The following is an 11090-nucleotide window of genomic DNA, read 5'->3' on the forward strand; positions in this document are numbered from 1 at the left end:
TTAATAATTACTAGAATGGGTGCATTGGTGAGTTAAGCTTTTAGCCTTTGGAAGGTTTTCTCATTCTTCTCTCTCCAACAAAATGGAGTGTCTTCTTCACCAACTTATTGAGAGGTGAAGCTAGACTAGAGAAGGTTGGAACAAAATGTCTATAAAAGCTTGCTAATCGATGAAAGCTCCTAACATCTCCCACATTTTTTGGTATTGGCCACTCTTGTATGGCTTTGATTTTCTCGGGGTTAACATGTACCTCATTGTTATTTACTACGAAACCTAGAAAAAAATACAATATCAACACAAAAGGTGCATTTTTCTACATTAGCAAACAAATGATTATTTTTAAGAACTAATAAAACTTCCCTAAGATGATTTAAATGTAGTTCTAAACTATAACTATAAACTAAAATCAATATAAACAACAACAAATTTTCCTATACAATCCCAAAGAACATGATTCATAAGCCTTATATTAGGTGAATTAGTAAGCCCAAACGGCATCACCATACTCGTATAGTCCAAATTTGGTCTTAAAAATAGTTTTTTACTCATCACCCTTTTTAATTCTAATTTGATGATAACCACTATTTAGATTAATTTTAGAAAATTTAGTGGACCCATACAATTCATCAAGCTTATCATCAAGTCCTGGAATTGGATGCATGTACTTGATGGTGATATTATTTATGGCTATACAATCACAAAAAATTCTCCATTTCCCCTCTTTCTTAGGCACCAACAAGACAGGTACAACATAAGGGTTTAGGCTTTTTCGTACCAAGCCCATCTCCAAAAATTCTTGAACTTGGGATTCTATCTCCATGGTTTCATTTGGATTACTAACTCTAGGAACTAAATCTTTTTTATGTTCTATGCCCCTGAAAGATGACCGATCCTTCCTTAGGGAACACATCACCAAACTCTTTTAAAAGTTCTTTATACAAGAAGGTAAAACACTAGATTTAGAAAATGTTGCAATGCATGTAAGTGCTCCTTTACAAAGAATGAGGCTTGAAGGTTTCCAAATAGAAGAACTCTTTTTATTTATGTTTTTAGTAAATTGGTCTCCTGCATGACCTCGTGGGAAAGAATACTCTTCTCCCATGCCTCAAAATTATCATAAGGACTACTTTTTGGTTTTCTGTAATTTTTTTTTTCATTTTCATCTTTACTTGATCTTGTATTACATGTGATGGTGTAAAAGGAAAGAGTACAAACTTTTTTTCTTTATGGGTGAAAGTTGTCTCGTTGGTAAGCCCATTGTGTATGATTTTATTTTCAAATTGCCAAGGCCTCCCAATAAAATATGGCAAACTTTCATGGGTACTACATCACATAAAATGTTATCATTGTAATTATCCATAGAAAGATTGACTTTCACCTCTTGATTTACAGTCAAATTCCCATCTTCATTCAACCACTGCAATTTAGGGTTGGGAATGTTGGAAGTTCACACATCTTTTCCTTACTTTAGATTCTTGGAGGTTTATTCTTTAGTTTTATCTTGTGAATAACTTTTTTTTTAAAAAGCTTTCATTTTAGGCATCACTATGCTACTTGACATCTCAGCTAGGCTGACACCTCAAGTAACAACAATCATTTGCCATCACATGAAAAAAGTATTATTAAAAAAAGAAAAAAAAAGAAAATACAAAAATATGGGGGGACTAGACCAAAACCTATATGTTAACAAAAACGATACATAGGTAAACTATACCTATTAATAAAGAATTCTAAGAACAGACTAGATTGAAGCCTAAGTTATTATCTTGTGAATAACTTCCCTCCTTCTTGTACTCTCTTTTATACTCTTTCTCGGGATAGGAGTTAAAGTAAGAACTTTATTTACGATTTGATCCTTTTCTCAAATTTTGTTGTTCTACTTTAATACAAAGTTGAATCAAGTGATTAAGATCCCTGTGACGCAAAAGTTCTACTTTATCTCTTATCTCAAAACTAAGACCACTTAAGAACCTAGATATGGTGGTATTTTCTTCTTCCCTAATGGAGGCTCTCATCATGTATAGTTCCATCTTTTGCCTATATTCTTCTACACTCATATTTCTCTATTGGAGCCTTTGGAGTATGGTGACACCTCAATGAACTCATAAGATCATTCCAATATAAAATTGGAGGTTCATTATGGAGGCATCTCTCTCTTTCTAGGAAAGTCAATCAATACATAGCATTGTTTTGACAGCTTAAGGGGGTTAGGGGTACTTTTCTTTCCTTGCTTACTTGGTGATAGGCATATAGTTGTTTTACCTTTATTTCCCAATTTAGTTAGATTTCAACATTTTTCTTCCCATGAAAGTGAGGTATGTCAACTTTGACTTTAAGGGTGTGTTTGGATTGGGGAGAGGATTTGAGGGAGTGGATTTAGAGTGATTTGAGAGGAAAGTGTAAAGAAAGTGAGGTTGTTTGGATTATGGTATATTAGAGTAGATTTGTGAGGAAAATTTATTGAAGTTTGTGTGTGATAGGATGGTTGTAAGGAGATTTTTATTTTTTTTTAAATTGTATAAAATGTATGTTTACAAATTTAACCTTTTAAAAAAAAAATATTTTCACAAATCAAAATTAAAATTAAAATTAACTTTTATTTTTATTTTTGTTATTTAATAAATTTATTTTAATTATTATTAAATATGTAATTTATATTTATATTTATATTTATTGTTAATAATTTATTATTATTATATATATATTTTAAAATATTATTGATCAAATATTTCGTTTAAAAAATATAAATGTATTTAAAATTATTTCTATATTATATTATTATTTTTATATTTAATACTATTATTTTATAAATTATTCTTTGTTATAAATCATTATATTTATTATTATTTTATTATTATTATAATTAATTATTATTAATAATATTATTAAATAATTTTATAACATCAAGGGTAATATGGTTAATTCACATAATCTATGTGGCTTTCTTGGCAAATCTTTGGGCACCCGTGAAGATGAAAAAATGTGTTTCAGCACCTTTCTTCGCTTGCCAATACACGGATATCAGTGGAAACAAACGCACATAATCTCTGCCTTTCTTTCTTCTTATACAGTGAACAACCAGAAACAAACACAGCCTAAGTGTATGGCTTTCTCTTATAGTCCTTCTAGGTGGGGGTTGATAATAATACTGAAGTCTAAGACTCATTTCTTAGTGGGGTTACCAGACCTAGAACTCAGGTTCATTATGGAGGCATCTCTCTCTTTCTAGAAAAGTCAATCAATCATTATAGACTCATATTTTTTTTTTAATTTTATGGTGTTCTTTTTAATTACTTTATGATATTATTATTATTCCGTTTTAAGATATGTTAAAATAAATTATTCATTTTTCATATAATATAAAATTTGTTTTTTAACAAATAAACTCACTAGCAAAAGAGTCGCGAGTCACACCAGTTCAAAAATTAATTATTTAACAAATACAAACTCAAAGAAAATGTATTGTACTATTCTACTATATTCTACTATATTCAATTGTACAAACTAAAGTTGATCCAAGATGATAAAAGTTTGACTCTACTATATAAGATGAGTGATACTTTTCTATTCTTTTATCCATAAGTTTAGTTGTTGATCATTTACATATATATCTTCCATCCGCTTTCCTACCTATCTATTTGGGGTTTAAAAATAATTTACTAATCCTAATCCTAATAGATACATATAGACAATGGTAAAAAAAAACACTATGAAGGTGAAAGAAAATTAATAGTGATACAAGTCATGCCATTCAACTACATACGCAAAACAAGCACACCAAAATCCTCATTCCCATGAACATATATTTACTCATTAACGTACAAAACAGAAGTACATTATACAGTAATACTACATTTGTAATTTCTATTATTCTGGTTTCCATTCTGAATATTTGGAGATGTATTTTCATGAGTAGTAATCAAATAGGAATTTGAAGTGAGAGGCTTTGTGAAGGTGCCACAAGTCTTTCCCTGCAAAGGTCTATTACAATGTAAAGAGCTCGGGGTCTCTGCTATACTTAAGGGTCTTCTTCCCTTATTGGTTGATTCAGAAGGTGCCAATCCATCCTGCAAGAATTCAGCAAGCAAATTTATATCCACTTTTCACTGGTGGGAGATTCGTAACCAATTCCAGATGATGCAAAACATAAATATGACAACATTTAACAAAAAGCTAACTTGTTTACCTAAATTTTAAATAAAAATTATAATTGAAATTATGATAATAAATTATCTATTTGAAGATACCATTTTCGTTCCTCCCCTGGATGCTTCTTTATCCTTGTACAAATCAGGTGGTGACCTTGCTCTGAAGCAAAAGCTCTGACGTAGTTTCCTAATATTTATCTCTGTTTTTTCCTGCATGTAAGTGGTTTCAGTGTTATTGATTAAGCTGAAGGAACCATGCGTTCACGATGCCGATTTACATATCAACCCACCTTGAATTTTGTATGCAGCCGCATTTTCTGCACTTCACTACCACTAAACTCTTTTTCAAGTTTCTGAATTGATGAAGATCATTAAACAAAGAAAGACAAATATTTTATAAATGTACTAAGGCATAATCAATGAATCATAACATAAAAGTTAAGTTTTACCTTCTTTCTACTTGAAGCTCTTTCTTCTGTTCTCCATCTAAATGGGGACGTCGTTTTACTTCTACATCCATTTAAAGCACTAGAAATGTTAGTCTAGAAATAATAACCCTAATTAAGAATCCTCTTCAAGGTAGATGTCAATGATTGTAAGTTACTAGAAACATCATCATTAAGTCAAAAGTACAGGTTTCCTAAAAAGGAGAAATGTTTCTGAAATTGATTCATATACCAATATATATTTATATACAATGATTCGTGCTCTCCATAAAGCCAGCAAGCATGTTTCAACTCATTCTCATGGTAAAAAAATCAAATGCCTCGAGATAAATTGGTCTGTTATTCTTGAGGAAAAAGTAGGTGTTTTGGACCGATGCGTCTACAAAACTTAAATTGACTTGATCAACTTGAAAAATAAATGCAAGTAAAACTTGTGTCATCAACTACCTTTCAGATTCTATTAAAGGGATAAATGAAGAATGCTTTTGCAACTCATTCTTAGAAACCTGCAATTAGAAAATGGCTCACCATTAGCATCATTGACTTCAAAAACAACTCGGAAGATCATAACAAAATGGAAGACAAAGGTTTTGTAGGGGTTTATATAATTAAAAAGGCATTGATATTGATACCTTAGTTGTGGTTCTTAGGAGAGTCGAACCATCCTTTGAAGTCTTGGAAGAACCAGCTCCAACTCTAGTACTTTCAAATTTCCTCATCAACGATACTCTCAATCTATTGATTTCTCTAATGAGTGTGAAATTAAGCGACATGTGAGGTGACTTAGGAGTTGATTTTTCTTTATTTTCTGACTTATTGCTCATTGGAGTAGCAATATCATCTTTATTAGAAAGACTAGGAGTTGAGCATTTTACTGGTGTAGAGTTGTTGAACTTAGATGATCCAACAATTTTTAACAACTTGAATGAAGAAACGGGCTGTTTCTTCTTGCCCATTTGTTGCAAAACTTCCTTACCAAAGTTGGTACCCTGCAGCAACAATTAACTCTGTTCAATTTCTATGTACTCAAAATATCAAGGAAGGGAAAATAAACTCCTGAAAATGAATCAACAGAAACCCAAGTTTCAATGTGTCCATGGGGAGAAATTATTACATAGTGTGAACCATATGGTTCTTGACCATGTAATAATTTCACATATAAATTGGAAGTGTTTGTGTTCCACTAACCTCTTCTTCAGTTAGCTCCTTACAGTTGTCAGATTGGTGATCTGGTAGAACTTTTTCTACCTTGTTACTCTGAGGTAAATTAGTTTGTGTATTTGAATTTGACTTAAAGGTGGCAGTAACATCTGAATAAGTGTCTAAAAAATGAGCATTTTCTTCACGGAGAACTACTCTAGACATTGCACTTGCCATGTGTGATTTATGGGTGTTATCAACCGGTGCTTGCTGTTCTTCCTGGGTCTGTGAGGAACTGGTTGATTGTTCAAGCAAAGCAGCTGCCTTTTGAGCAGCAAGTTTCTTGTAGTGAGCTTCAAAGAAAGCTTTCTTCTCTGCAACTGAACCAGGCTGTGTAAACTTCTCTGCCTCTTCAACATAGCGGTTTTGTGAGAAAGTAGACCATTTCTCCCATGCCAGAGACTCTGACATGAACCTCCCAAATGAGATTGATTGCCCAAGTGCTTCATTTGAGTTTCTCTGAAATGCAAATGTTTTTCAAGGTGAGCCACCATAGCATCAGAGTAATAGAAAAAAAATTCAAAAAAGCCTCAAAAACCACGATTTTGACTACAATGTCAAGTGTTTTTGAAATCTTTGGCATCGAGTACAACTAAAAAAATTGTTGAATCAACTATATTTTTCATAATTTTTCGAAGCATCGAAGATCAGAACAAAACGAGGATTGTGTCTAGTGTTTAAAATCTTATTAGAAAGTCTAATTATGATTAACTACACTAAATGATTAAGCATTAATAACTGAATTTCCAAACTCGTGTATATATATATGGCAAGATGCTAAGGGAACCATTATTATCAGAATTGGGAACAACCAAACTGGCGAAAACAAAATCGAACAGCTGAAAATCCTGATTTTGTTCTTTATTTCCATTTATAAAAAATGAGGAAAAGAAGTAGGAAAACAAGAGAAAATATCCGATGGCAGTTCGCAGAATTCAAGGATACAATAGTACAAAATCTTGGGAACAGAAGTGACTGCCCAAAGAACTGACCTCGTTGGGTTCTTTGGGAAAGCCAGAGGCATAACAGAATGGTTGTTGCGTGAGACAAGCTGATGAGTGTCCCATGTTTCTCTGCTACATTCAAAGGTCAAAGGATCCAAATTTTGAAATAATTATTATAACGTGATCCTTTAAAACATTGTTATATGTGGCCGTTTTCAATAATTTCAAACCGGTTCAAAATTTGAATTTTCAAATAAAAAGTTGAGGAAGTCCATGTGATGGGCAAAAGTAGACACTTTATAGTCTTTCAGCAGATTCAAAAGGAGCATCATAGTGCAATGTGTTATAGTTACAAAAGTGGGATTCTCCAATCATGTTGGGAGAAGTCCTCAATCTTCTTTCTCTTTTGTTTGGCCCACATTCTGAAAAGATCAACTATATTCAAGTTAGTTGTTGGTTAGTTTGAACTTGGAGAATCTTTAATTACGTTAAACTCTATTAAAATAAAATAAATAAATAAATAAAAAATAGGATAAATATCCAACATAAATATTTAACACTTTCTCTCAAGTTGATGCATATAAATGATAAGTACTCAACTTGTTACAAATATAATCAATCCTAGTCCTCAGTAAAAATTTAGTAAAAATATTGTTAATTAATCATTTGAATAATAAATCTCGTCTTGATATCTTTCGATGCAATATTTTCTCAAAGAAAATGACAATCAATCTCAATGAGTTTGGTTCTTTCATGAAAAAAAGAGATTTGAGCTAATATGAAGAACAACTTGATTATCATATATAAATGTCATTTGATTGACTTCTCCAAATTGTAATTCTTTACGTAATTGTTTAAGCCAAATAAACTCATAAGTAACTCATACCATTTTTCTATATTCTGTTTCTACACTAGATCTCGTCACAACACTTTGTTTCTTACTCTTCCAAGAGATTAAGTTATCACCAATGGAGACAAAATATCTAAAAGTGGATTTTCTATTAGACGGAGATTCTGCCCAATGAATATCTGAGTAATGGACAACTTTAGTATGGTTATTGTGATCATATAACAAACCTTTTAAAGGAAAGCCTTTAATGTACTTTCCAACAAACTTTTACATATTGTCTTCTATTTAATGAATATTATACTTGAGAATTCAACTAGTCCTTGTGGGTTCGATATTCATCCTTGTGGGTTCATATAGTCATCATCGGCGTAGGGTTTTCTTTGGGCTACGAAGGCCCATTGAAAATCCTAATCCATCTTATGCTACAATGGGCCAAAATACAAGCTCAAATCCTATACTACTAGGACAAAATTCTGGGCACAATTTATTTACACAATTACAAAGAAATAAATCTTACTCTAATATCTACAACTAGGTCATGGCCGAAATATATAAGAGCTTATCTTTTCCAACTGTTGAGTTTCACTCTTCTAAAATTCTCCTAGTCATTTATTTCCTTAGTGGCTGGTTCTCTATTTGGGGCTCTACCATCATCCCCTCCATCTTAAAGAGGATTTGTCCTCAAATCTATATCATACCACTTGCAAAAGGAATGAAATGACTGACATTAAAGGTAGCGTGAACTCCATATTCCTTAGGCAAATCTAACTGGGGTTAAGTTTGGATTTTCTCTTGGTAGGAAATTGATATTTTCTAAGAGGAAATCGAACCCAATTCCCTTCCTAAAAAATCATCTCTCTCTTCCCCTTGTTATTTTGTTTCATGTATCTCTCTGATTGTTGTTGTATTTCAGTTTTAACCTTGTCATGTAACTTCGTGACAAATAAGCCTTAGATACCCCTTCCTTATGTACAAACTTGTGTGGATTAGATAGAGGTAACAAGTCTAAAGGAGTGAATGGATTAACTATATACAACCTCAAATGGAGAGATTTTGGTAGTCTTATGGACCACAATATTATATGAAAACTCAATGTGGGGAAGGTACTTGATACAACCAAACTCGACAAGAAGATGACTAAGGACACCATAGACACTTCACAACTAGATCAGTCATTTCAACATACAAGACAAGACCCCACCAAACCTCAGAAGAACCTCAGTAGAGGGAGAACTAGACATGAACCAAAATACTAATTGTTCTTCCTTCTAGTCTTCTTACAAGACAAGTTAAGTAAACAAATTGGGCTCACTTTACACTTCAATTAGAAGAATAAGTTAAAAGAGGGTGTACTTAGTATATTGGGTTTGTGCCAAACACATATAAAACCTAGCTTCTAGAAAGCCTCTCCCTAAACCACCCATTAACCTAGTTTGTAGAAGGAGTAAAGCTTCCTTGGACGACACCTCACCTAGGCATAACCCTAGCCGCCCCTTTCTCCTCTCTCATCTCACTCTTGCCCACCAAGGCACCCTCTCCTATTGTACCGTCCCGTACCCGGGCATTGACAAAGTCAAAGTCAGCGTCGAGGTCAAAGTCAACATAAGGCGTCGCCTAGGTGAGGCGACGCCAAGTGCAAGCATCGCCAAGGCAAGGCGCCGCCAAGAGGGAGCGTCGCCAAGATAAGACGTCGCCTAGAGCAGGCGTCGCCAAGGCTAAGTGTCATAAAAGCAAGGTAATCGCAGTGTCGCTCCCCGATACCCATGGGTAGGAAATACCATGGAGGGAGCGACGCCGTGGGAAGGCCTCAAATCACGATAATCCGGGGTAGTAATAAAGAAAAGAAAAAGGTGGCTTCAAGGCCATAATGATAGAGAAGAGAAAGGTGGCTTCAAGGCCATAGTGATAGCGCCAGTGTAGAGCAACCTGACTCGTGAAGTGCCCCTGCCGCCCCAGAGACGCCCTTGGGATAGATACACTCAGGAGGAGGGTCACGCCCAGGGTAGCCAGGTGCAGGGTACGAGAGGAAGGTAGATACGCTCTCAAAATGAGTGACTAGAGGTTTGTGGGCATGAGTTGGCACCCAAAAAGTCACCCCTAGCGCAGATGCACTCCCAGGTAGGAGGACTCACACGAGAAAATACCCTCAGAGGGGGTCACGGCGCCGTGAGGCCCTCCACGCGTACAGCAGCCAAGTCAGATTAGAAACGCCATTTTGTCAGGTACAAGGTAATTAAAGTTATTTAATACAGTTTTTGTTTCGAGGGTTTAAGGTACTATAAATGCTCCCAAGCGGTTTAAACGTCTTAAGTGCGCTACGTTTTATAATTAAATGCGCTTTAAGGCGCTTTGAATGCTGGAGTAGCTTAAATAGCGCTTTGAATGTTGGAAACGGGGTTGGAACTTTTGGCAGACTTTCCCAGAATACACTCTAGTTACTTGCTCGAGTCTTGAGATTACGGACAAGGGACTAGAGAGAGAGAGAGAGTGAGATTGTTTTGCCAGAGGGAGAAAGATACATAGTACACAGTTTCATTATACCACCTTCAGAGTGCCAGTCACGGTGCTCCGATACGGAGGTGCATAGTTTTGGTGTTTCTTGCTAGCTGACTTGAGCGTCGGAGTGCAAACGGCCGCTAGGGCACCCTTTTGTCCTTCTTTGCAGGAATCCACAGGTAACCAGTGGGAATGAGTCCCTAGCAGACGGGAGAGGTCGCGCACAAAGACGTCCCGGGTCAACCGGCCGGAACACCTATAAATAAGGTACCTTGCCAAATGTATTTTCATCTTGAATTTTGAATGGAAAAGAAACTCTGTCAGAGTGTTTAATGAGTATTTTCCTAAAGCTTTGGGTTTTATCTTGTGAGGGAATAATCCAAGTGGCGACTCTTCACCATTGATCTTGGAGTATCCCATCACTCCAAGTGTCGTGGCCACCTTCATCTTCATAAGATTTCTCTATCTTATCTTTTTCTTTCTCCATTCTTTACGCCTCATCTTCATTGTCTTTACTTGTTTTCTCTTTTTTTCCATTTAGTCTTTATATCTATTATTATCTTTTGTTCCTTGCCTTTATTTTCTGCCAACATCATCATCTTCACTCTATAATTGTATTTTCTCTTTTTCTCTCTAGAAGAGAACCTTCACACTTAACCACTTGGTTAAGTTCGTATCTGGTGGGAATCTTTTTTGAGCTTATCACCATATTTGCTAATCCAAAAATCTTAAACAAAAGTACAACCTCTAAAATGTGTCATTCTAAAATCAAATCACATCATGTGGTATTTAGAGCATGGTTTTAATTGTGCTTATCTTTTCTAAGTTGATTTTCTGCTTTAAAATTGTAGCATATTTCAATTATGTCTTTATCTTCTAGCAATTTCAATTCCTTTTTACAATTCAGTTTTTAATTCCTTTGTCATTTACAATTCCGCTTTTTATTCATTAAGCAATTTAAATTCTTCTTTTGAATTATTTGTGTCAATTTTCTTTCCTTAGTTAT

At 34.5% G+C, this 11090-nt stretch overlaps 1 protein-coding gene across 1 annotated transcript; it reads right to left on the reverse strand.

The window, feature by feature from the left end:
- Positions 1 to 3708: 3708 nt before the first annotated feature.
- On the reverse strand, positions 3709 to 6910 carry LOC137826860 (protein WVD2-like 7). Its single transcript, XM_068633010.1, has 8 exons — positions 6787 to 6910; positions 5783 to 6253; positions 5227 to 5583; positions 5042 to 5100; positions 4598 to 4658; positions 4439 to 4501; positions 4248 to 4358; positions 3709 to 4067 (listed from the first exon to the last, which is right to left on the reverse strand). Exons 1-8 carry the CDS (start codon positions 6859 to 6861, stop codon positions 3837 to 3839), a joined length of 1428 nt encoding a protein of 475 aa, XP_068489111.1. The 5' UTR covers positions 6862 to 6910; the 3' UTR covers positions 3709 to 3836.
- Between the last annotated feature and the right edge of the window lie 4180 nt (positions 6911 to 11090).

The sequence above is a fragment of the Phaseolus vulgaris genome, chromosome 8 (assembly GCF_000499845.2).
Source record: "Phaseolus vulgaris cultivar G19833 chromosome 8, P. vulgaris v2.0, whole genome shotgun sequence".
Taxonomy (NCBI): domain Eukaryota; kingdom Viridiplantae; phylum Streptophyta; class Magnoliopsida; order Fabales; family Fabaceae; genus Phaseolus; species Phaseolus vulgaris.

Excerpts from the sequence above, each read along its gene's own strand:
- LOC137826860 (XM_068633010.1), bottom strand. The coding sequence starts at position 6,861 with ATGGGACACTCATCAGCTTGTCTCACGCAACAACCATTCTGTTATGCC. Across the intron at positions 5,101-5,226 it reads TCCTAAGAACCACAACTAAG|GTTTCTAAGAATGAGTTGCA; the intron begins GTATCAATATCA and ends TTCTAATTGCAG. Across the intron at positions 4,068-4,247 it reads CCAGGGGAGGAACGAAAATG|GATGGATTGGCACCTTCTGA; the intron begins GTATCTTCAAAT and ends GAATTCTTGCAG.